Source organism: Petaurus breviceps, unplaced genomic scaffold, assembly GCF_028583685.1.
Source record: "Petaurus breviceps papuanus isolate PSGF00001 unplaced genomic scaffold, PetGlider_PUasm1.0 90977, whole genome shotgun sequence".
Taxonomy (NCBI): Eukaryota; Metazoa; Chordata; class Mammalia; order Diprotodontia; family Petauridae; genus Petaurus; species Petaurus breviceps.
Genome location: NW_027187391.1, coordinates 12,484,817 through 12,512,756, shown reverse-complemented (window position 1 = coordinate 12,512,756; position 27,940 = coordinate 12,484,817). Strand labels below are relative to the sequence as shown.

At 33.1% G+C, this 27,940-nt stretch overlaps 1 protein-coding gene and 1 long non-coding RNA gene across 7 annotated transcripts in view; one reads left to right on the top strand and one right to left on the bottom strand.

Annotated features, from left to right (window-relative positions):
- Nucleotides 1–27,940, top strand: part of EYA4 (EYA transcriptional coactivator and phosphatase 4) — a 335,518-nt gene that overhangs the window by 254,478 nt on the left and 53,100 nt on the right. For all 6 annotated transcript variants that reach the window (XM_069077351.1, XM_069077350.1, XM_069077346.1 and 3 more), the window contains 6 exons: nucleotides 1,715–1,807; nucleotides 6,787–6,853; nucleotides 8,950–9,092; nucleotides 9,234–9,377; nucleotides 10,879–10,958; nucleotides 13,304–13,469. In XM_069077351.1, the coding sequence (XP_068933452.1) occupies nucleotides 1,715–1,807; nucleotides 6,787–6,853; nucleotides 8,950–9,092; nucleotides 9,234–9,377; nucleotides 10,879–10,958; nucleotides 13,304–13,469 (693 nt within the window). The remainder of the gene's footprint in view (nucleotides 1–1,714; nucleotides 1,808–6,786; nucleotides 6,854–8,949; nucleotides 9,093–9,233; nucleotides 9,378–10,878; nucleotides 10,959–13,303; nucleotides 13,470–27,940) is intronic.
- Nucleotides 5,003–27,940, bottom strand: part of LOC138153223 (uncharacterized) — an 89,194-nt gene continuing 66,256 nt past the window's right edge. The window contains exons 4-5 of the long non-coding RNA XR_011166313.1: nucleotides 7,582–7,665; nucleotides 5,003–5,087 (exon numbers count right to left, since the gene is read on the bottom strand). This is a non-coding gene — a long non-coding RNA (uncharacterized lncRNA). The remainder of the gene's footprint in view (nucleotides 5,088–7,581; nucleotides 7,666–27,940) is intronic.

Sequence of the window (27,940 nt, the reverse complement as noted above, 5' to 3'; positions counted from 1 at the left end):
AATACTCATTCTGTCTGTGTGTCCATCTGTGCACATTCATAGGGTTAGTCTATAGAGCTGAAAATGCTAGTTAATTGGAGATCCATTCAGATAGGATTACACCTAAACTGGTAATTGATCAATCTGAATTCTTCTTAAACATCTCAAGATGAAGTTATCAAAAACAATCCACCCATATTTTCTAACATGTAACAATTTTCACAGTCAGGAAAGTTTGTTGTTGTTATTGTTTTTTCTGATCATTCATTCTGTGTTTCCATCACTGTTGAATCTTTAATGAAGATGAAAGAGAGTCATTATCCTTCAAAATGTAAATCTCCTTTGTTCCTGAAAATTTTATCCCTTCCTTAAAGAAGAAAAGAAAATCTATGCCTTCAAGAATGTTATATTCCAGTAGGAAGGACAAATTGGGATAAGGGAAGAAGGCATCCTCACTGGCAAGTTGTAGAAGTTCTGTATAATTAGGAGTGGATCCCAGAGAGGAATGAAGGAATGATTAGATTGGACACTTTCCTAATGGAGATTCTGGGAGAAACCAGTCAATTAGAGGAAGAGACCACAGAGGCAGAATCTTCTACAAGTTCTTCATGCCACTCAAATTGCAGATAAAAAAAATCTTTTTTCTTCTTACTCAAGTATTGATCTGATTAGTTGTGATTCTTTAGAAGGATTGCCTAATTGTTGCTGTGTATATCCATTAGGATTACTTTTCTAATAGAATAGAATTATGCATATATGTTCAGTCTGTGATCGACAATGACACTTTGCATATTTTTCCCCTTGCATACTTGGTCATATTCAACTATTTCTCACCTTTGCATCACCACAGTTTATTTTTTCTAGTAGAACATATTATTCAATTTGTGATACAATGATCACCAAGGAATGCTAAATGGGAAATTATTCACAAACAATTCAATTTCTATCTTTTATGCCTTGACATTTTATAGGATCTTTTCTATAGTAGGAAAAAAAATATGGCAGAATCTTTATACTTCATCACATTGTATAGATTGACTTTAATATTTCTCTCCAATAAGTATGGCTGATAGAGCTGGTAATTTGTGATACAACTTAACACCCATACAATAGAAGTTTCCAAATAATATACCTATATAGAAATTATATACCAGGATATGCAAAATTGCATATTACATCTCAACCTCCCTATATGGAATTTGTTATTAAATTGTGTGGCTTCTTAGTCTCTGCTAGAAATAGAAAATATATTGGTGTGAAATAAAATATAATTTCCTACCTAATGCATCAACTGCTCCTCAGTTCAATATCTTTATATAATCTTATTTTATTCTTCTTTTCTTTAATGGGCTTAGTGGAAAGATGAAATAGTATCTTTTGATCATGTGTAAGATTGAATAGAGAGGGGTGACCAAATATTTCTTCAATTTCCTAACTATCAAATCAGTGTGTCAGTGGTTGAGCTAAGAATTAAACTGTGTGTAATTTTGCTTAACTTAAAATCAGCTGCCTTTTGAAATCAGCTTCTTGAGGAAGTTAGTTTAGCCACAGTGTTGTGAATTAAATTCTACATAAAAATGCATGCTTTAGAAGATGAATTGATACGACTTTATCAAATTCTTATTTTTTTCCTTTGCATGCACATGCTAGCTAGAAAATCTCACTGTCAAAATGGGAAAAGATTGTGTATAAAAATTTAGAAGTAAAACTCATGTCTGCTTATTCTTCTACATAGTGTCTCTTCTTGCAGTCAAAACAGAGCCCATGAACAACAGTGATACAACCACAACAACTGGAGATGGAGCGCTTGACACTTTTACTGGGTCAGGTAAAGCCTTAAACTCATGTGTTGTTATGTACACATTGGAATATTCGTCGTCCTGTCTCATGAATAAGCCTCATAAATACAACAGTAGCTGCAGCTGTTAAAATACTTAGAATCATAAATGTTACCTTTACAAAGTAAAAAGAAAAAAGCACTTCCCTTTTAAAGAGAAACCTATAAATCCATGTTTGAAAGAATTATACATGGTTGTACAAAAAGGTTTTAATTAAAATAGAATTTTGTTTATTTTGTATAACTTTTAAAAAATTAACATTGAAACTCTCAACAATGAAATAATTATAGGTGGCTTTGGTGGTAATTATTGTACATAAATTTTTATTAATTTAATAAGTGGGTTGTACTAGCTATAAACTTTATCCCTCCAGCATTGATAGTTAAATTATATAAAAATTGCCTTCTATCCATGACTCAGAATGTAAAATTATCCATTTAAATTCTTTCTAAGTAACCTCGTTTCCTCTGTAGATTTTTTTAAAATTCCTCTTTGAAAGCAGCTGAGTGAAAAGTATTAAAGGTTAATGGACTGCAGGAAAGCACATGTTGCTTGCATTAGAACATTAAATTGGATAGTGCTACCTTTAATATTAATGCATCAAGGAGAACAATAGTATAACTGTAAACATCAGCCCATTTTAAATGTAAATTCCTATGTAACTCCCAGCAGGTTAGCAAATAAGTTGGCTTAGTCAAAAGTTTTACAAAGGAAAGTTAAAATATGCTGCTGCTAATTTAATTCTTTCTGGAAGTAATGGATTTTTACATTGCCTTAGAAGGTGAATATTTAACCTATAAAGTATTTAAAGTAATAGTGATATATATATATATATATACATATATACTTGTATCTTTACAAATTTTGGGGTGTGTGTACTTTAATGCATTTATACTTTATGCTATGAAAATTTACCTACATTCTTCAGGTAAAAGATATGATAACTTATTTTTCTACCCAGTAGATATAAATGATATATACACACATATTAATTAGAGGCAGAAACACATTGAGAACCAGGCTACCTGACTATAGACCCAGTGTTCTCATCAGTAGATTGTTCTACATAGCTAATATAAACTTGCCCAGAACACTGTACCTTAAGTTAGGGAAATGAGATCAATCCTTCCTCCAACATTTACTAACTGTATGAATTGGGACAAGTCACTTAATTGCTACTTACCTTAGTTTCCTCATCTCTAAAATGGGAATAGTAGCATTTACCTCTCAGAGCTATTGTAAGTACAAAATAAGCTAATATTTATAAAGCACTTTGTACATCTTAAAGTGCTATATAAATGTTAGTTATTGTTGTTATCATTAAGATTGCAGAAGAAAATTCTCTATCTCCAAAATGCACTGAAAGTAGATGTCAGAAAATCAATTAAAATTTTTAAAAACAAAAAGATACAGCATACATGGAAATAGCATAAATTTATGTGTGTATCAATCCATAATGTTTTCTACCAGCCTAATAAGTAATTAATCTAGCATTTTGTATTACTTGAAAGCATTGATACAATCCACAAGCTAAACAAATATATATGCAAATAATATGAAGGAAAGGAAAGATAAAATTATAGAATCAATGATGCAATTAAATAGAATTTTAAGTCAGTTAAGAGAATATAGAAAATACAATCCTATAAAAACATTATCAGAATGTTTTCTGTGGAAATTAATAAATCCAATATACTCATTTTGCAAATGAGGGGAATTGGGCTTTTGAAGGTAAAGTTAATAGCTGTGGATAACTTATGGATATCTCAATAAGTGCTCATTGTCAACTTAATGATAGTTCAATAGCATAACCAGTTCTCCTGATGTGTAAATTGGTCTTTTCATTGCTATATCATTCTACAGGAAACTGTGTTACAATTGACAAATGTATATGATCTGATGATGCATTAAAATCTTATGGTCAGCATACTTGACCTACACTGTCTCTCAGTATACTTCACCAATATAATTTGGTATCATAACACCAAGTTATTTAGCTATTTGTGATGATGATGACTCACATAGTACTTTATAATTTGCAAAGCATTTTCTCATGAAAGCACCTTGAAGTATTATAAATATTATGACTGTTTACTTATGAAAAAACTGAATCAAAAAAGGTTCAGTGAATTTTTGATGATCTTACACCCTTTTAAGTGATGGAGCTAGAATTTATATAACCTGGAATTTTCAAGACATCTGCCTCCAAAGCTAAAGGTATTATAGAGAATTTATTGAAATAATTTTCAGAATATATAAGTAAAGTGGTAAGTTTATTCATTTTACCTGATACCAAGTCATTTCGTTATGTAAAAAAAAAAAAACCTATGAAGACAATGGTCAGTTTCCCAGGGCCAATAACTGGCAAATGTGAAATGAAGAGATGCTCTTAAAGAGATGCTTGCAATTGGCAGAATTATTCAAGTATACCCTTGGACAATTTCTCCAAGTAGATTCTTTGACTTGATGAAGTCATACACCTAGGATCACATTAATTTTAGACCCTTACATTAGTTATCCTTACATCTGCATTAAATGGAATAAAAATATGTTTGCTTTTTTTAAAGATCATATATGGATTTTGCCCGCCTAATGACATTTAGCATTAAAAAATTTTATTTTCAATCAGGCAAAAGAAAAGTTAACTACTCAGATTACAAACAAAGAAATTTGTGATACTTTGTATATTTTCAATTAGATTATTTACCACTAGGTCTTCCACCAATAAATCAACAAGCATTTATTAAGTATTTATTATGTCTCCAGGTACATTACTAAGCACCAGGGATACCCACCCCACCCCCCCCCCCAAAAAAAGAAAGAAAAGAAAAAAAGAAGCAGTAAAACTAGTCCTTGCCCTCAATAAGCTTACAATTTTGATGAAGGAGAGTATACATATAAATTGATAATACAGATACTTACAGAGTAAGCGAAGATAAACTTAGTAGGGAAGCATCAGAAAGGGGGGTGGGGATGTCCAGGAAAGAACTCTTGTAGAAGGTATTGTTTGGTCTGAGTCTTGATATTCCTGTGGCACTATTTTCAAAATGGTGTTTAGATTCACAGACTAAAAGAAACAAGAGCAGAGTTGTCTTTAATTACAATATGTATGATTGCTGTGTTATATGTGAATGTATGCATATATAAAGATATACAAACATTACCAATTTCTTGCTTTAGGGGGAAAATGCAGTTCACTTAGTTGTTGTTAAATTTCTATCCATCCATCCTTTGCCATAGCTTTACAGTAAAACTTCATATTTTCCAAAGCTGAGAAAAACAGATTTTTAAAACACATAAATTTCAAGTTTGCCAAAGTTTAGTCATGGAGACAAGTGGGTATAATGATATTTCATCTGTTCATATTTTTGGTTAAAAATGTCAGAAACATTATTAGAGGGGGGTTGAAATTCTCTGTTGTGACTCAAATAAGCTAGACTTGAATTTTCCATTGCATACTATTATATGATATTTACTAAGTTCCCACATTATGGTACACACAGCTTTTTGTTCTTAAATGAGTTGAATTGATAAATCTTAGCCATTTTAATAAAAAAAGAACCTGAATAATGCAATGATTCTTTTACTTTAAACTACATAAAACATCATTTATGATTGTTGTTGTTTTGTTGAAACTGTTCCCATTAAATCAAAATATCATTGACCAACATTTATTTATTTTTCAAATGTGATTCAAAGAGTTCTGGAAAGGGTAAATTTTGTACCATTGCTTTTAAAAGTATTTAAAATGTACTTTAAAGATTCAGGACACAAAGGTAAAAAAAAATACCTTAAACCTGTTAAATTCTACATGCTTATAAAGCAATAGATCAAGGTCCCTTAATGATATTTGGATGTAGAAATATATCATGTTTCATAAAATAGTTAGGAACCTAAACCTATTTGTCACTTAACCAATTCTGAAGGTTTGGTTCTGGTATTATTATGAACAACTTAGGAAGGATTTAGTACTTTGAAGTATAACTATGATTGATTAGACTAAAGTAATTCCAGTGCTACACTGTGTACTACTTTAATCTTTTTGAAAAGTGAATGAACAGCAGATGGCCTAATAAAGACACTCTATATGTTTGCCCAGTATGGATTTGCTCTGAAGGGATTGGTTCAACACTTTAGTGTACATATATTTGGAATACATCTGTCTTAGTCAAGACAGATGGCTAAAGGAAAGAGAAACTTCCAAGCTAGTAGAATTAGTCCAGTTTGGGGCAGTATTCATGGATGAAATGTAAATAAGATCTGACTATCACACTTTTAAGTTCTTCTTGGAAGAGTATTTCTTTTGATAGGTTAGAGATACCATGGTAAAGGTGACTACTGCTATTTTCTTAAAAAGTTTCTATTTTTATTTTTAAAAATGTTACCATTGCAATTACATTAAAATGTTGCATATGAACTTATGGCTAAAGAATGATTTTCACTATCCTAAACTATTAATTCCCTACATAATTAATTAAAATGACAAAGTAAAATTGAATATAACTAAATCAAATTTTGAACATTAAAAGCTTAACATTTGCAAACTTCAATTTGGGGGAGGGAATTGAACATTAGAATAGATATACACATGAAACTCTGTTTATTGCTCCCTTATTTGATATTAAAATCAATATCTGCGATGAATTATTACATTTTCTGCTTGTGAAACTTCAATAACTTACTGCCACAGAAATCTATATTGACTTAAATGATTTGTCCATGTTGCTTTCACAAAAAAAAAATCCCCTGGGAGAGAAGTTTATTGGGGAGTTTGAATGCATGTATTCAGTGCTGTATTAAAAACCACTAATTCAAAAGGAATTTTGAAGAGCATTGTTACTTGAGATACCAAATATTGCTAAAATAAATTGAAATACTAATACTTATTATTTCATTAGAGTTATTATTATGTATCTTAATGAGATATATTTATGTTGCAACTTTTATATATTACTATTTTGTTTTTCAGTAATAACAAGTAGTGGCTACAGTCCCAGATCATCACATCAGTATTCCCCACAGTTGTATCCCTCCAAGTAAGTGATCACCTTTTTTTCTGGAGTGTCAAAGCAAATAATCAGAATTGTTTTATGATTTTACAAAAATCTCAATTTATACATTACAAATGACAGATTGATTGGTAGGCTAACTAAAGATTAAGGCTTATCCAGTTCTCACAGGGAAAAGCTAGATATATACTCTTATTTTTGAAATGTTAATGTCCATATTGTCCTAAGAAAAGTAATAAATTCTGGTGTATGATGCAATTTTTACCAACACAGATTCAACACTGGAATGCAATATTCAATTAAATTTGAAGACACAACATTTAAGTAAGCATAAACATCTCTACAGTTATAAGTTCAGACTTTGCTGTTTGAATTATGAACATTTTGGTGAATAGCTCAACTTTTAAAAATAATATTGGATTGAAACATTGTGTCATATTTTTAGTTATACTTCATTGGCTGAGGATAATTTGTATTTTTTTGGAGGGGAGGTCTATAATTGGTTTGCTGAACTTTTTCAGGTATTTCCATGTATACTGAGTTTTAACACTATTTAAGAGATAAATCTAGATTTGTCTGGAAACAATTCTTTGTTCCCAGGATTTGGATTTTACACACACACACACACACGCATACACACAATATATCAATATAAATTCACTATGACTATTTTCTAAGGAAGTAATAATACTGCTAAAAAAAAAGTTGTCATTTTCTTAGGTATGAAGGATTGCATAATCAAATAGAGTCATTACCTTAAGGGGAAGCAGAATAAATTGTAATGGAATTCTTTCCTTTTTCTTTTGTCTCACACTTCAAGTATTCAGTTGCATGTGTACCTAGGGAATGGAAAAGTTAGGAGAAACAGACTTTTGGGTTATGCATAACTTGGGCATGTGACTTCATTCCATAAGGCTTTTTGACATGCCCTTTTTGAGGCAATTTATCATACTGCAAGATTAATATTACTTTTTTACCTTAAGGATATGAAATTTTTATTCATGTCCATATATAGAGATGTACACATTATTCATATATTATTCATGGGAAGTTTTTGATGTAAAACATTAATCTTAATTTTTGTTTTAAACAAAATGTAAGCAGTTGCAGAGCTACCTTTTTTCTTGTTGGCATTTTTTTTAAAAGAATTTATAAATGAATTCTAACCCAAAGCCAAAGTATATAGTTTAAATATTGTAGGGTAAATAATATGCTCATTAAAATTTAACAGTGTTACTTTAGACTTTTTGGTTAACTTTTGATTTGTTAACATAATCAAAGTTATGACCCTAGAAGTGGGAAGCATTTAAGGCATTACACTGTGTGGTCATGATCATTGTCACTCAACCTGTGCACCAACTTGCTGTTTCATGTAAATGAAATACAATGCATGTTTAATATGAAGAATTATTGTCATTGCCAATGCTAGTGACACTTTCCAAATATATTCCATGAAACTTAAGCCAGGCAGAAACAAGTATTTTGAGATTCAAAGTAAGAATTTATAATATTATACATATATGTGTGTGTGTGTGTTTGTGTGTGTGTGTGTAATCTCTTAGAACTAGAGGGAAACTTAGAAATCATCAAGTCCAACAACTCCATTTGTCAGATGAGTATGCTGAAGCCAAGGGAGGATCAGAGACTTGACAAAGATCATGTAGCTCATTTGTGGCAAAGCAGGACTGGAATTCAGTTTGCCTGACTCCTAGTCCAGTGTTCTATTCTCTGCACCACAAAATATACAATTAAATTATGAATTGTTTAGTCCTTTCAGATGAGTACAACATTTCATGAAATCATTGGGGTTTTCTTGCAAAGATATTGGAATGGTTTGCCATTTCCTTCTCCAGCTCATTTTACAGTTAAGGAAACTGAGGCAAACGGGGTTAAAGTTACTTGCCCAGGATCACACAGCTAAGTAAATGTATGAGGCTGGATTTGAACTCAGATCTTCCCAACTCTAGATCAGCACTCTATCCACTGTACCACCCAATTGTGCAAATTCAAGAGACAGATTCCTATTTGGAATTTTAGATGTTTTATTATTTGAAAGTTGATAAGCTGTCTTAATGAACATACAGTCTTTGTTGCCACAGTAATGCTATTTTTCTGATATTTAGGCCCTATCCACACATTCTTTCTACACCAGCAGCTCAAACAATGTCTGCCTATGCCGGACAGACTCAGTATTCAGGAATGCAGCAGCCAGCAGTGTACACAGCCTACTCACAGACAGGACAACCTTACAGCTTACCCACTTACGGTATTTTGCATCTTATTTCTGTTCTTTCATTATAAGTGGGAGATTCTGCTAGTTGGTAATTTAATTTTCTTGTGCCATCTGCAACAAAGGATTTCAATAAATTACTTATTAAATTTCTTTGAACGTTAATTGCTCACCCAGATTTAGGTGTGATGTTGCCAGGCATCAAGACGGAAAGTGGACTCTCACAAACCCAGTCACCACTGCAGACGGGGTGCCTCAGTTACAGTCCAGGGTTCTCTACTCCCCAGCCAGGCCAAACACCCTATTCTTACCAAATGCCAGGTGAGTACCTAAGCAGTAACCACAGTAGACGATGACTTCATAGGCTGCAGACTGGAAATATAGTCCCGAAAGAAGGAAATATTCTATGGTGTTTGCAAAAGTTCATCACATAAGACAAGGAACAGATAGAAATATGAGGAAAAACTTTAAACATACCATATGAAAACTGATTATTCTAAAGTTTCAAGTACGTGATATCACCCTGAGCCCAAGTCCAGGCAAAGTGTTCTCCAAACCACTGATGACAAAATTATCCATTCAATCAACACTTCCAGTATTCATTGGGACTCTCTAAAATATTCATAACAGAAATATACTTTTTTACTATTTACTAAGTCCCAAATGCTCCTTTGTTAGCTCCAAAATTGGATTAGTAAGTTTAAGCAAATTTTTACAGTAATCAGTGAATATGGATGTATGTGGCTTATTTTTCCTTGGTCAAATAATTTTAATGTAATATCTGATAGGTAGAAGTTTCCATTTTTTTTCTTTTTGCAAATATTCAACTCTGTCTTTTTTTAAAAAATCATTTGATTTTTATTTTTATGTTCATAATCTCTGAGGGTTTTTCCTTTCTTTTTTAAAGGGAGGGCAATTTTGATTATTCTCTGGGATTTGCAAAAAGAAACTGTTGGAAAAGTGGACATATTGTTACAAAGGAACTTATTTTTATTTTCTTCAATATTATTTTTGAATTTTTAATCATCTAAACAGAGCTACTAATTGTTCACTGAATTCTATAATCAATAGTTGATTCAACAATTAGTTAAGATGTAAACAGTCAGATTGATTTAACGAAATTGAATTGTTTTTACAATCTGCTTCTCTCCTCTCTCCTCCATGCCTTCTCTGTCTTTCTTTTTTTTCCTCCCTCTCTTTTTCTGTCTCTCAACTCTAAGTTTGTTGCTGTTTTTATTTCCACACTTCCTAGTAGACAAGAACCACAGATATAACTAATTGGATAAAGCATGCTTATTTGGTGTTTGTAGTCAAAATGAATGTAACATACAAAATAGATTTTTGTATAGTGACTTAGCTCTTATGATTTGTTGTAAACAATCTCACTTCAGTCAATACCTTGGAGCTTAGAGTATTTTAGGGTTTATGGAGCCTTAAGCATTGGCGGGATTTTTTTTTTTTAGTGATAACACAGTAGAATTCCCAAATGATCATGCTTTCAATATAAGCCCCGTAAAGAATAAACACTTTATATTGTTATAACAAAAATGTATTTTAAAATATTTTCTTTAAATCTCTATATAGAAAATAACACACCAAAGTTGGAAGTGTATTTCCTTTTATTATATTTTATATGTTCTTATTTATTTTATTTTTATATTTTTGTATATTATAAATTTATATATTTCATTATATTATTATAATAGAAGATTTAAAATGATCATTGATGTTTTTAACTAAAATTTGTATGGTTTTTAAGTGAAATATTATCACATATATTGTAAGAAATAATTCTAAAACATAGTTTACTCTTTACTCCTAGGTTCTAGTTTTGCACCATCATCTACTATTTATGCAAATAATTCTGTTACCAATTCAACGAATTTCAGTGGCTCACAGCAGGTATGAATTAAAAAAATTTTAATCAATATTACATGTTTAATGAAAATTCTTCAGGTTACAAAATAGATGAATATTAATATTTGGTTTTTGTTCTTACAGATGAGTTTTCAGTACAATAATATTTCTGTTACTTGAAATCCTGAGGAATGATTTTGTTCTTGGTTACAAAGGTTTTTTTTTTTTATCAGTGTCCAAGGATTTCTACCATTAAGACACCAAACTTTGTTATTTTATTCATTCTAATTCAAATTTTTCCAAAATGCATTATATAGTATCTTGGCATCTTAAATAGTGAATACTCATCACAACTTAGACTTTTTGATATCCCAGGGTCATTTATAAATATGATTTATTGGGAGCCAGACCCTCACTCTAGGTTCAATAAATGGTTTTCAAGAGTTACTTAAAATTTCACCACACTATGGTCATCTTGAAGATGAGTCTCTCTAAATAAACTATGCTAGTACTCAGATGACAGTCATCTCAGGCTACTACTCAAAGTTTGTTGATGTTATAATTGTTGTTATTGTTTTTCATCTTGGTACAAACTGACAGAGCTTGTACTTTGCTGGCATGATTCCAGTGAATCCAAGATAGCCTCCATGTTAAATTGAAGAGTTGCAGTAGGCCTTGATTACAGATTTCACTGGACTTTTGTGTAATTATTGCCATATTAACATGTTTGAAATATTTTCAAAGAATTTCTTCTTCCTATCACTAACATAATTATATCTGTTGCTTTATAAGGGAAAATTTTTATTATTGTAAAGATGATTGTAATAACATACAAATCATGGATATGAAAAAGAATTAGGGAACACATGTATTTAGGACATGTTCAATAAATTGATTCATTCTACTTAATTGTATTTATATGTTAAAAGAGTGCCCTGTGTTTTGTTGTGGTGGTTATTATTATTGGTTTGGTTCAGTTTGGTTTGTTTTTGTAAGGGTATGATAGTGCCACTCATTGGAAGAGATAATTATACAAAATGAAAAGAGTAAAAATTAAAGTATGTAAATATAAAGAGAGAATTAGACTATTTAAAATATATGAAAATGGTATTTACTTAGGTTTCGCCTATGTTTTTCTATATAGAACATATATATATTTCCTATATTCACAATAAAACTTTAAATCCAAGTGTAAAAAAGGCAATCTAAAAACAATTGAAATAAGAGTAGGAATACTCCTCCCCCTTTTTATTCTAGAGATACACTTTCCAATAGGAAAGAGAGACCATCAAAATCTTTCCATCTGCTTTAGACCTATACTCAAAAGTTAGGATCATTACTTGGAAAAAAAAAATACCCTCTGAAACATTTGAATGTAAGTGCCTTTGTCTAATGAAACAAAGGTCTCACTAAGTACTCATTGTGAGAGATTAGACCTGAGGGAATCTTCAAACTAGTCCTCACATTAATCCGCCCCCTCCCCCACCCTTTTTCCTCTTCCTTTCACCATTTAAAAAAAATACCTGGCAATACTTAAAGTGGCTGTGGAAAAGGAGAAAGGAAATCACATTCCTCTGTGTGGATAAGCATCTCAGGTATTTGTGGATAGATTATACAGACCCTCTGGGCTTTTTAAAACCCTCCCTTTCTCCACTCTCACCCCAGAGTCTATTAGAATTGCTGCCCAGGATAATTAAACACATTTGAGTGTGGAAGATGCCTACCAAAAATATTTTTACTCCAACAGGCTTAATTTAAAATATAATGATGTTGAGTAAGAGAGTATATTTAGTACATAGAGTACATGGCATTTTTTTTTTAATTTGCAAAGCACTTTTCTCCAACATAACCACTGGGTAGATATTGTAAATACTAATATCCTCATTTTACACATGAGCAAACAGAAGCCCAGAAAGGTTAAATAACCTGCCCATGGTCCCTCAGGTAATAAGTTGTGAACTGGAACTGAAGCATAAGTCTCCTTTGCTAGGCATCCAATGTTCTTTCTCTTCTACCTACCCCCTGTCTCTCCTCCCCCCCCCCAGTCAGTCGAACCCCCCAAAAAAAGTATTTGACTGCTTAAGATATTTCAGATATTATAGGGGTATCCATGAAACAGAAAAGAAAGTCTTCAACATGGGGATCATCTATGGAACATTTATAGAAGGGCATGGACAGGCATTGCCCCAACTGAGAAGGTATTGAATGGGTTATTATTTGTACCAATATAAGAAGAACACACATGGATAATGCATATGCATTAACCTATGACAGGGTAGCTGACTTGACTAGGGTAATTCTGTCTCCTCTATTTCTTTATGGTGCAAAGAGAAGTCTGAACCCCAGTAACAGCAGTATTTTCAGTTAATACATTTCAATTATTGTTTCAGGATTATCCATCCTATACAGCCTTTGGCCAAAACCAATATGCACAGTATTATTCAGCATCAACATATGGAGCATATATGACTTCAAATAATACAGCTGATGGCACATCTTCATCCTCATCAACCTATCAGTTGCAAGAATCTCTCCCTGGACTGACTAGTCAACCAGGTACAGATCTCCATTCAGGTGAAATACTTTAATATTTTTGTGGTATATCCTAAAGTGTGGAAAATATTTCAAAATAGTGACTGAGATCATTCAGATGGCTACCCTGGCAGTATATGAGATAAAATGTCACACGTCTTTTGATATTTTAAGAGAATTTTTCATTTTGTTGAGCAACAATTGAAAGAGATTGTAGCTATAGAAGTGACCTATAAATATGAGAATAAATTTTTCAAAAAGGAATGGACCTTCCAGCAAATCAGTCAGTCATAACTATAGATGTTTTTTGTCTAGAGCAACTGGTCGAGTGCATACCCTCAACTGAGGAAAGGTTGGGATATTTCTCAACTAGGGGAAGCAAGACAAAATTGAGGCAAAAACCTACTCCAGACCGTCATCTTATAGCTTACTATTTTTGCAAATTATTCTTGCTAACTTGGTCTGAGCTTTGTTCTTTTTATACTATGGAAGAATGTAGGTGCTTTTACCTTTTAAATTGGGCACATGGAGGAATTCTGGTTGCCTTGCCCAGGTTATGGCTCTGAGATTGGTGGCATAGTTTATCATGTAAACAACTTTGATGACCTAGCATACAATGTTGTTTTCAGAGAATGTGACTAATAATGACTTCATGCTTATGGGGTTATATATTTCAAGCATATAGTTGGGGTACCCATTTTTCTGTCTAGTAGTTATTCCCTGTACTCTGGAACTTTCTATTATTAGTAAAGAGTAATTGCATATCTATGTTTGATCAGTGCATATATCTTTGATACCAGTAAAAAAAAAATCATGTGTATACTTCAGCTCTAGGTTTTTTTTCCTATAGTATTTTAATGAAACATTATTTGTTGCTATATACATATTTGAAATAGTATGTACAAATAAAATGTGAAAAGGGTTTTATTAAGCATTTTCAATTTTTAAGAAGGATATAATTATATCTGTTTCCTTTCCCTATCAGTTATTATTTCATAGAACACCCACTTTATATTCTACTAATAGGCTCAGGCACCTTATTGAGAATGCATATTATATCAGTCTCTGGTCTTCTGCCAGAGTAGAAACAGTGTATAAAAGATTCTTAGTCTGAATCCTATCCCAGGGAGCAGTCCATGATATCATGGAAGGAGAACCAGGGTGAAAGTTGCCCAGTAAGGAGCAGAGCAAGAATGCTTATGAAATTCAAGTCATAATCTTCAAAGATCTGTTTTTAAAAGTTCAGGAAAGGAATAGAAATTGAAAGTATAAAGAGAGGAGCAAATCGTGGGAATTAATTAAGCAAGTAAAATTCTAAAAAAAAAATTAGGAATTCAGTGGGACTAGCTAAGATAAGTTTTATGTAGTTGGAAACTGTGGAATAGTATTTGAATACTAAGTGTTTTCTAAAATTTTCACATGCTTCAGACATTATGTAGTTTAATTGTACTCATAGTAATAAATCCCTACCTATATAATTTCAAATAAATACTTGAGAAAGGGGGACAAGGGGTGTTTTGGTATATTTTTAAAGAAAAGTTTTCTGATTATATATGTGTGAATATGTTTTTATATAAATATACATATATAACTAATATAACATGAATATAAGCAATTATTCTTTCCCCATTGCCATACAAATTATTGGAATTGCCTTCTAACTAGGCTCTGCTATCCAATAGAATTATTCTACTCACTGACTTTGTAGCTAAAAAATAAATGTTTTCTTAATTACCATATTAGAACCTGCATTGAAAAATGAATAGTTGAGTAGAAAAAAGGAAATAGGGATAAATACAAAGCACCACTCCTGGGTTTAAAATATCACCTTCACAAGTACAGGATGGGGAAGACATGATGACTAGATAACAGTATGTGAAGGAAAAAATAATTTAGGATCTTTTTGAGCCATAGTCTCAGGATGACTTAATAATGTGACATGGTGGTCGAAAAATCTAATGCCATCTTAAACTGCATTAAGAGAAGCATTGTGTACAGAAGAGAAAAAAATGATAATTTCCACCAGTCAGATCAAATCTGGAATACAGTGTCCACTTCTGGTCAATATACAGTAAGAACATGGCTGGAGAATGTCCAAAAGAGAGTGATCAAGTTGGTAAGAAGATGAGGTACTATGCTGTATAAGGATTAATTGAAGGAATTGAATATGAGAAAAATTTATTGACAACATGAGATTAGACTTGTTTAGCTTGACTCAATAGTAATAACATATTTTTTAGTAACAAATGGGACAGCAATAGGTAGAAGACTCCATTCGGTGTTAAGAAAAAAAAACTTCCTATCCATTGTTGTTCAGTCGTATCCTCCTCTTAGTGACTCATAGAACATAGCATGCCAATAGAAGCACAAAACTTATATCCTGTCCATTGTAGTTTACAGAGAAGAATTAAAGACAAGACTAGCAATGTGTGTTTAAGTAAACTTTCTGCCATCAATTGAACAGAAAGACAAACATGTGCATACTCACATATACAAACATATATACCTGCATTTTTGTTTGCTTACTGACCTAATATATGTAAAGTACTTTGTAAACTTATATTAATACTAAAAATTTAGCTATTATTATAGTCATTGTGATCATTGTTATTATTTCTATTGCTGGGGGATCTAATTGGGGAAGATACAAATTTTTTCTTAAATTATAGGGTAATTGCAAAAAACTTATTGTCCTGATATACTTAAAGAGGTAAGCATCTATTAAGGAAAGAATGATTGGTTTTTAGGTTGAACATTTGGTTTATATTAATTAGTAAAGGCAATCAGTTCAGTGTTTTGAATACATTTTATGTATTTATATTTAATACATATATACATGTATGTATATTCAGAAAATATATGCATACATGTGTGCATGTATCCATGAATAATTGTTAATATATTAATACATATATGTATAAATGCATAGGTATGGTGTTCTTTAGTTTGGCACTGTAGAACTGTCATTCATGAGAATTTTAGTAAATAATTTACTTACTTGGAAATTTAAAAGATAAACTCTTGGGGTTATTATTATTTACTGGTCCTCAGTAGCATGGTTAATATGATTTTGAAATTTAAAGTCTCATTATTGCCCATTTTGATTTTAAAATAAATTTAAACTATATATAAGTTCCTATCCCACTACCAATGCCTTTTAAAAACTTATCCTTTATTTGAGAAATTGTGGCTTTGTTCAGCCAAAGACATTTTAAGTTTGGTTTTACTTAGTGAGATAATGATATATCAAAAAAAAATTAAATAAATTTTGCACCATGAATTTTTTCTCTTTACTTAAATTGGAATTTGGTGTATAGACTTGAGGGAAATCAAAATGCTTCCCCTTTAATACAAATTACAGTAAAAGATGAAAAGAAGGGACTGCATCTACATTTGTTTAAAAAAATACTACTGCCATCTGCCATCTTTAAAATAGAAACATAACTTGTGTTCAATAAAAGACAGCTGGCCATTCTGATGTCGAGATTATCCTAATGAAATAAAGTCAGATAGAAGTACCCAGAACATACAAGGTGCAATTATTAGTTACAGTACTGATTAAAGGATAATTATGCAATCATGTACTGTGTTGGTTTAAGAATAAGCCTAGGGCAATTGGTAATGACTAAAAGTAGATGGAAATTGTAAATAGCATTCAGTTATTTATTTTAGCTATTAGTCAGTTTTATGAAAAATTTAAGGAAATTAGACTGCAGTAATTAATAGCAGACCTTTTAATTCATTATCTTTATAAGGACTTTTGACTGTCATTAACATGAAATTTATAGATATTTAAGATTTTATTTTTAAGATGAAGATTAAAATGTTAAGAAAAGCTAGAGGGTTTTTTTTCCTAAGCCCATTTTGTCAAATACGCTTTTAAAATCTTTGAAATTAGGCACGCTTTTTAATTTGGAAAAATTTTGCTTTTCACCTGAGGACTTCAATGCACTTTATAGCACATTAGCTAATTAAACTTCACAAGTATGCCAAGAGAAGTAAGTGATACAGTGAGATTACTTCACTCTTTGCTGACATGAAGCCCAGTCTCGGGCAAGAACACAGTAACTGATAAAGAGTCCCATGGTATCTTACTTTAGTACTATAATGGGAGAAGAGTGCTGAATCTAACTGAAATACATGATGATTTTGAGAGGATGGACCCCATTACAATTTTCCCATCAGTGATCATTCGAAAACCACAAAATATTTTAAATTCTACCTGTTCCCACAGAGTATTTGAATATGACTTGTAATTACTTGAGTTGGAATTTGGCATAGGTACTGGAATGAACAACTTTCACCTTGTTTGTTTCAAAAAAAAAGTGTCACCAAATGTTTAATGACTAGTTGAGCTCAAATTCCAGGCTTTACTCTCTTATCCAAAGACATGACAGAACCGCCAGTAGGTCCAAAGAACCAGTATAATTCCACTTGGGTTAGCTTCCATAAGAGACTATCTATAGTCTCTTATGGAAGACTATATTCTCATTCTATATTCTCATTATATCATATATATCTATCATATATATATATATTCTATCATATATATCTATCATATATTCTATCATATATATCTATATTCTCATTCTAGGATATGCTTGCCTACTTCTAGGGTATTCCTGGGTCTCATTGTCATACAAATTGGACAAAATATCAATTCCTTTGGGCTACCATTTCAATGAAGAATTAATCAGAAGGAGATTTATGTGCTTTTTTAAAAGTAATTGATCTTCTAGGTTTGTTATTATTTTTAGCGCATTCATAACTTTCTTAAATCTGCTGTCTTTTCAATACTCTCCAACATGAGATATGGTGGTCATAAGACACCAGAGATCTCTGGCCCATTGAGATTCCATCTACCATTTAGAATTAACAAATATTGGACCATCAGTAAATATGGAAGGCTTTCATACTGCTCAGGCTCTGACTGATTCTTGTAGCAACTACTTTATTCCTCTTTCTACTCAATATCTCTGACTTTGTGGCTTTGGTTTGGTGTAGATTTTATCTTCAGCTGATTCCTTAGGAAATTTCTATCGAACCTCCCTTGTGGTAGTGATCATCTTACACACCTTCAGAAATGATTGTCTGCTTCTGTCTTTTTGTAATGTTCTAGGAACCAGGTTATGATGATCTTAGGGACATCAAAGGCATTCAACTAGAAAAACCATAATGGCTGATCTTAGGGAATTTTACCTCAAGGATATTTTCAACTAAACGTTTTAAATAGCATCATTTAATTTGAATGAATATTTGTATTGAAAAACAGCATTTGATTTATACTGTGAAATAATTTTGTAAAAATCAGCATAATAAGATATCCTAGGCTATGGCTTAAAGGCATCACAGTGAATAGAGGGTCAAGCTAAGAGTCGAGTAGGCCACGTGCAGCTGATAATGTACAATTGTGGTAAATGCCTTCATTTCTCTGTGCAGTGATGTAGGAAACTCAGACAACATGATTTACAAACTAGTTGCTGAACTGTATTAGTAAAAGTTACCATTCTAGCTTTCCATATGTGAAATCATTCATCTCTCTCATGACAATCTCTCCCCATTAAAGCAAAGAAACATGCAGATATATTTATAATTAGCAATGCATGGAAAAAGGAAGAAATTTTTGGATTAACTTTTCGTTTTTGGTGCAAATCTCTGTGAATTGGGAACTCAAACTCATTGTAATTTAAAGTTTTAGAATGTTGCCTATGGCACTACAGAGTTAAGTGTGGTACCCATGGTCACATGAAGAAGCAAACATTTGTCTGGGGCAGGACCTAAATGAGGGTCTTCCTTTCTCCTAAATTCATCTATCCGCTATGACACATTGTTTTTTCTTAAATGATCAATTGTAAGTGGAGGAGGGGAAATGCTATGTATTGGAATATTCAAGGTCTGATTAATTTGCTGGTCATTGTTACGCTGGAATGTAAATGGGAAAATACAAATTTCATGTTAAAAGCTAGTGCACACGAAGTTGTTTGCATGTTGTCTCCCGCATTAGATCATAAGCCCCTCGAGCACAGTGACTATGTTTTGCTATTCTGTCTATGCTCAGTGTTTACAATGCCTGACAAATGTTCAGTTGTTGTTTTTTTTTCAGTCATGTCCATGACCACATTTGGGGTTTTCTTGACAAAGATACTGGAGTGGTTTACCACTTCCTTCTCCAGCTCATTTTACACATGAGGAAACTGAGGCAAACAGGATTAAGTGATTTACCCAGGGTCGCACAGTAAATCTATGAGGTCATATTTGAACAAGAAAGATTCATCATGAGAAAATCAATCAAACAAGTAGTTAATAAGCACTTAATGTGCTAGACATGGTGCTTTACCTTGAGGATACAAATGCAAAAAGTGAGAAAATCCCTACCCTCAAGGGGATTAAATTCATTAACCTGCCCTGTAATGTGGTTATATGGCTTTGGTTTTGGGTAGCAAGTAGTTTTTTTTTTTTTTAAAGTGATTTTTACTAATTTGCATGACACTGTCACAACACTCAGAGTGCTTGCTCCTGAAAAAAAAAAGTTATACAGTCAGGCAATGTGTTAGAAATAACAATAATTTTTCCAACCATATGGATACAAAAAGAGGTTTTCTGTTTGTTTTTTTCTGTGTTTTTTTTTAGCAAATGTTCTGTGAAAAACAACCATGAAATTTCAAAATGTTTTCGACTACAACCCCTTTGCAATATTTGCATGTATGTTAAAAAGCTACTGGAGAAGGTGTATGTTGACTTCTCCATTGTTACAGTTGTTAACTAGAAGTAGGAAAGAACTTAGGTATTACTAGCTAACAAACTATCTTCTCATTATTATTTTTAAAAATCTTTCTCAGTTAACTATTTTTAAATATATCATATGAGAATTCCACTACTTAGATACTTGGAGAAATGAATCTTTAGAAAAAAAATGTCAAAGGGCAGCTAGGTGACACAGTGAATAGAGCACCGACCCTGGATTCAGGAGGATCTGAGTTCAAATGCGGCCTCAGACACTTAACATTTACTAGCCGAGTGACCTTGTGCAAGTCACTTAACCCCAATTGCCCTGCCCTCCAAAAACCACAAAAAAAAAAAAGAGGTCAAAGGGGTGAAATGTATTAGCTTCTTCTATGTTTGGAGTATATAGTTCTTTGATGTGTGAGTTAATTATTCCAAAGTCACAGCAGTTCATAGTTTGTAGAATCAGATAAAATAGAGGTTTCTGCAAGATTTAAGAGTAAAGTAAGTGGATATGGATAAATGTATATCTCACTTTAAAAGGAATCATAAGATAATGAGAAATACTGTAATTAACATCATAATAATTACTACTTAAGATGCCAAAAAATTATACCTAAGACTAGAAAACTGACCTCCCTGATTTTTTGCTCTATGTGAATTAAATTTGATTAAACTTTAACTTTCAATTTAAATAACTAGATTTAAGCTACATGAAAATCACATTTCAGATTTTTTTTTATTTTATGACTCATATCATTTAATTTCATAACTGCTTATCTGTCTTGGCAATTATTTTCAGTTCTAATTAATTATAGAGTAGATGAAAAATTTTCCATAGACAAATTATATGATAGAATTGAAATGTAACTAAGGAAATGTTGCATTTGAATCTCATGGCAAAAATAATTTTAATTTTAACCTAAAATTTTTTAATATTACGATATGGTAGAAGCAAACATTATAAAAATAAATATTTCCATTTATAATTTTTCAAAATAAAGATTTGTTAAAGAAACACACTGAAACCCCACTCTGCCTCATAGTTTGAATTAATTTTGATAGGAACATTATACAAAGGAAATATGAAATGGACAGTACTTCCCAGGGTAAAATGTTATGCTATAGTGACTTTTTCCATAAGGCAAAACCAAGTGGGATCAAAGGCATTCTTCATACCTGGGCAACAATATAAAATTTGTCCCCTGATGCTTTTTTATTCCCTTTTTGATACCCTTTTTAAAATTTCATCATTCCTTTCACCTCCAGGGTGCCTATATATATAGTATATCTTTTTTTTTTTTATTTGTTGACCTCCTTCTTGGTCCCATAGAACCCCAACTCACCTTCCACCTTCCAGGTAGTTCATCACAGTTAGCCTCATTCTTTCTTGTCTTATTGAAAGCTACAATCAATGTGTCCCTTTTCCACATAGTTTTGCCACTTAATTGGTTAGCTAATCTGACCAGTTGATTTGTGATATGATATTAATTAAATCATCATGTCACATTACTCTGGCAGTTAGATTTTAGCTGGGATCCAGGAGCCTTGCAACAATGTGATTTTATTTTCTTGGTTATAGTCTTATGGATCCAATAGTCCTATTTCTTACAGATATGGTTAACTGAAAATACATTTTCATGTTTTTCTTATCAGTTTTCCTTTTTATAAAAAAAACTCTTTGTGAAAATAGTTAAATACCAATATTAACCATGTCATTATTTGCAAAATCACAAAATATGATAATCAAAGCAATACTCAAACCTCAAGGCATATTTTTCTTTATTTCTCATTGATCTTTAATGTTTAAATTGTGGTTTACATTCATTCAATAAATCAACAGTCATTAAATGTGTATTACGTGTGATGCATTGTACTGAGCATTGGGGATGAGTCAACATTAAATAAAGAAGGAAGGAAACAAGCATTTATTAAACACCTACCATATACTGGGTACTATGCTAAGTACTTTACAAATATTATCTCATTTCATCCTCATAACAACCCTGATGAGGTAAGTGCTATTATTCTCATTTTACAGATGGGGATAGCAGAAAGATGTGACTTGCCTAGTGTCACACAACTCTGAATTGGATTTGATCTCAGGTCTTACTGACTCCAGGTACAGCTCTATCTACTATACCACCTATTTATCTCTATACCTCTATGAGGTAGAAAGGTAATTGGACTTGGAAACAGGTGACCTGAGTTAACCATTCACTATCTATGTGAGGTCTGAAGTAGCATCAGAGATTTAGAACTGGAAGGAACAATTAAGATCATCTAATCCAATTACCCCATTTTTAGATATTAGAAAACTAAGGCCCAATGACATTAATTGACTTACTTGCCTAAGGTCTTATAGGTAGTGAGTAAAAGATCTTGAGATCAGACTCTAGACCACTGACTCCAAATTCAGCTTTCTATTATGGTGCACCACTTTTGATATGGTCTTTAACCATTTCTGGTATTCACTTTCCTTATCCATAAAATGAAACGTCACATTAGATGACCTCTAAAGTCTCTTCTCACCTTTATCTTTCTGTGGTTCTATGACTGTAAATGTCTTTTTACTTCCCCGGGACTCACTTTCTTCATTTTTAAAATGAAGAAGTTGAAGTAAATAATCTTTAAATAAGGATTCTTACTATTCTAGATTCTGTGTGTTGTAGGCATGGGTCTCACTCCCAGACCCTCTTAGTTCAGATTCTATGTTGGAATGAATTGAGGCATGCAGGAGTGGCTGAATGTTTAACAAAGGAGGTGGTTTATTACACTAACACAGAAGGAATGTGCAGAAAGGATACAATGGCACTGTGAATCCCCTTTCCTCTCCTTCTGGGAATGTTTCTGGTCAGAAGGTCATCAGGATATAGAGACTGTCTTGGTCTCTGGCACCTACCAAGTCTGAGAGGCCCAAGGTAGACATTAGCTGGCCTCTTTTATGCCTCCCAAGGAAGCCAAGGCCTTCAGGAAAGTTGAGAATGAAAGAACTAGGGTTCATCCTATTATGTAGCCTTGAGGTTTGAGTATTGCTTTGATCATCGTATTTTGTGATTTTGCAAATAATGACATGGTTAATATTGGTATTTAACTATTTTAACAAAGAGTTTTATTTTCATGAAAAGGAAATTGATAAGAAAACCATGAAAATTGTTTGTCTAAGACTTAGAATCTATGTGATAAATGTAGAAACTTTTGGTAACATAACACTTCTGTAGGACACATATAGATGAACAATGGAGACTTTTCCTCTGTTTTCAATGCCCTTAAATTGAAATATTTGGTGGCTTTCCACTATACATAGCTCTAAGTACCCTTCTTCTGCATGCCTTTATTTCCTTCATCGTAAATCCTCCTTTCTCAGCATATGCTTCTCTAACTCTCTTTGTGCCTGCCCTCCCCTGACTAGAAGTTCTCCATCAATATTTGTTGTTTTGTTTCATTAAAATGTACTAATGAAGAGTTACAAATCATAATTGTGTTATAGAAGAAAAGATGGAGAAAAAGCATCTTTGGTGAGAACAATAGGTGGCTGTTCATTGTTAGTTGCAAGCCTTCTAAAGATTATATACACTCCCTTTTAGGAGCTATATAACACATTAGCCAAGTATTCTTGGTGTGTATCAGGAGTGACTTCCATGTAAAGCCATTTTCTGAAAAACAAATTTTCATCTAAATAGCAGGTGACTAAAATGTTCTTAGGCAAACTATTTCAAAATTGAAAGAAGTTTAAAAAAAACCCTATTACTTCTATTATTTTAGAACATTAGTTCTAATCAATGTAAAAGCTCTTGTTTGTGTATTGGCATATTTTACATTATGTTTTCTCTTTTTTTCTTTTTTTTTCTTGTTGAATTAATTTATTTTTAATTTTCAACATTTATTTCCACAAGATACTGAGTTACAACTTTTTCTCCCCATCTTTCCCCTACCCCACTCCCAAATAGCAAACTTACTGAATACCCCTTCACCCAAATCTGTTCTCTCTTACATCCTCCCCCATGATGTCCCTAACTTTCTAGTAGGGCAAGATGAATTTCTGTACCCCAGTGCCTGCATATCTTATTTCCCAGTTGCATGTAAAAAAAATTAACATTTGCTTTTAAAACTTTGAGTTCCAGATTTTTATCTTCTTCCCTCCTCACCCACCCTCACTGGGAAGATAAGCAATTCAATATAGGTTGTACATGTGTAGTTACCCAAATCATTTCCATAGTAGTTATATTGTGAAAGACTAACTATATTTCTCTCCATCTTATTCTGCCCACCCACTTATTCTATTTTCTCCCTTGATTTTATCCTTTTCCAAAAATGCTTGCTTCCAACTACCCTTTCCCCCATCTGCCCTTCCTTCTATCATTCTCCCTCTCGTCCCCTACCTCCCTATTTTCCTGTAGGGTAAGATACCCAATCAAATGTGTATGTTATTCCCTCCTTAAGCCAAATTCCATGAGAATAAAGTTGTCCCATTCCCTTTCACCTTCTTGATCTTCCCCTCCATTGTAACAGTTGTCTCTTGCCTCTTTTATATGAGATAATTTACCCTAATCTATCTCTCCCTTTCTCCTCCCAATAAATTCCTCTCTTACCTCTTAATTTTATTTTTTAGATATCATCCCTTCATATTCAACTCATTTTGTGCCCTATGTCTATGTATACATGAATATACATTTGTCCACATTTATATACATGTACACCCTCCTATACATATATGTATACATATATATGTACACATATATATGTATATATATTGCCTTCAAACTATCCTCATACTGAGAAAAGTCTTATGAGTTACAATTATCATTTTCCCATGTACGAATGTTAATAGTTCAACTTTAATAATTTCCTTATGATTTCTTTTTCCTGTTTACCTTCTCATACTTCTCCTGCTTCTTGTACTTGAAAGTCAAATTTTCTGTTCAGCTCTGGTTTTTCATCAAGAATGCTTGAAAATCCTCTATTTCATTGAATAATCATATTTTTCCCTGTAGCACTATACTCAGTTTTGCTGAGTAAGTGATTCTTGGTTTTAGTCCTCACTTCTTTGACCTCTGGAATATCATATTCCAACCCCTTTGATCCCTTAATGTAGAAGCTGCTAGGTCTTGTGTTATCCTGATTGTATTTCCACAATAATCAAATTTTTTCTTCCTGACAGCTTGTGATATTTTCTCCTTGACCTGGAAACTCTGGAATCTGGCTATAATATGCCTAGGAGTTTTCTTTTTGGCATCTTTTTCAAGAAGTGATTGATGATTTCTTTCAATTTCTATTTTGCCCTCTGGTTCTAGAATATCAGGTCAATCTTGCATGATAATTTCTTGAAAGATGGTGTCTGGGCTATTTTTTTGATCATGGCTTTCAGGTAGTCCAATATTTTTTAAATTATCTCTCCTGGATCTATTTTCCAGGTCAATAGTTTTTTTTTTTTTTCCCAATGAGATATTTCATATTGCCTTCTGTTTTTTTCATTTGTTTGGATCTGTTTTATAGTATCTTGATTTCTCAAAAATTCATTAGCTTCAAATTTCTCTAATCTAATTTTGAAGGAATTATTTTCTTGAGTGAGTTTTTAAAATTCCTTTTCCATCTGGCAAATTTGGTTTTTTAAGGCGTTCTTTTCCTCATTGGCTTTTTGGACCTCTTTTGCCATTTGAGTTAGTCTATTTTTCAGGGTGTTATTTTCTTCAGTGTATTTTTGGGTCTCCTTTAGCAAGCTGTTGACTCACTTTTCATGATTTTCTTGCATCATTCTCATTTCTCTTCCCAATTTTTCCTCCACTTCTCTTACTTGATTTTTAAAATCCTTCTTGAGCTCTTTCATGGCCTGTAACCAGATTATATCTTTCTTAGAGGATTTTGATGCAGGCATTCTGACTTTGATGTCTTCCTCCTGTTCCATGCCTTGATCCTTTTTGTCCCCAAAAAAGGATTCCATGATCTGTTTGTGCTTCCTCTGCTGCTCATATTGCCAGCCAATTACTTGGCTTTTGAGCTCTATGCCATGGTAGAACTCTCCTTTCAGAATGGAGAGAGCTTTGTCCCAACTTACTGGTGTTTTCACAGCTGCCACAGCTATTAGCAAGGTGCTCTCTCTACAGCCCCCAGAAGCTTTAGCTCACTGGCCACATACCCCAGGACTGCCACTCAAGTCTACAATCAAGATCCAAGCAGGTTAAAGCAAGAGCTATTACCTTCTGAATGGTTCTTTGGTCCCCCTACAATCTGCAGGCCAGGAGTTCCTGAGGCAGCCACAATACTGTGCCTCCAGATCTCTGGAGCTTCTCCCTGGGTGTAGGGGCTAGACCACACTCTTTTGTTTCCCGCTCATCCAGCAGAGTTCCAAACTGACCCTCTACTTCCTCTTTGGTGTTTATGGTTTGAGAAGTCTGGAAACCACCACACCTGCTGGTGATTTGCTCTCTTCAGATCTGCTCTGGCCACTGCTGATTGGGGCCGCCTGTAATAGTGATGGAATTTAAAGATCCCCTGTATTGGCTTGGTTTTGGGATTGATTGTGTTAAAACCCAGAGCTTGTAAATCCCATTTGTGGGATGGACTTGTTGATGTGAAAAGAGAGGGCTGGACTGGGAGGAGCTGGTGACATGAATTTAGAGAGACACAAGCAGAGAGAGAGGCATAAGAATATTTTTTGGAAGCAGCCTCATGGAGGCAGAGAGAGACAGAGAGGATTGCTGAGGACCAATTTGAACTGCTCAGGCCTTTTGAGAGCTGCCACCCAGAGCTGCCAAGGACTAAGGAGATATGGCTGTTATGCTGGTACTTTGTCTGTTTTGATGTTGTTTTGCCAGATTTGTCCACTGGTGAAGGACAGTGCTGTTCCAGAGGTCCTGGAACCTTGCTGTTGGTTCAGAAGCCCTTAAGAAGGATTTTCTTGCTGTATGTTTACAGAAATCCTGGAAGAGGGTATTACTAATGTTTTTAGGGGTCCTAGGACTGTTCTGCAGACAAAGAATGATTTAATGAGGACACTAGCAATGTATCTTGTGGCCTTGCTAAACTTTGTCTCCCCAGGAACAAAGATTGCTGAGAACTTGCCTCCGGTCAAGATGAAGAAAAGACCTCTATTTGGGTATTAAATGCTGTGCTTAAGCTTGCTGTAACTCTGTGGTAGATGGCCTATTCAGTTGTGATCCAACAATGGGAAACTTTTGACTTTTTTTTGTACTCTGTGACTGACCAATTGAATGTACTTTGCTTATGATTGGAAACTAATCTCCATTTGAGAAGAGGGGCTTTGTGATTGACTAAATGAATGTACTGCCTAGGGGTGGAGTTGTACTTAGTAGAGGGATTTTGTGATTGACTAAATGAATGTAATGTCCAGGGGTGGAGTAGTACTTAGGAATTATTGAATTACCCTTGGTGAATGCGTATTTTGAATTATTCTGTATTTTGATTTTCTCTGTTCTTAATTTGTCACTGAATAAAATGGAGAGCAGCTATGCTGGTATTTTGAACCTTGGGAAGTTGCCTTTGCTTGGCAATATACCACCCTGGGGCCAGAACTGCACAGCTCATGCAGAACTGTACTTAGCTTCCAGCTCCATGCATTTATTTCTCTCTGTCACTTTTTGGTTTTTGTAGCTCTAAAGTTTGTTTAGTCATTTTTTTGCATGTGTTAGAAGTGATTGTAGCAGGAGCTCATGCCAAGTTTGTGCTTCTACTCTGCCATCTTGGCTCTGCACCCTCTGTTTTCTCTCTATACACCTTTGTTATGCACTATCTCTCATGTCTGGAATGCTCTC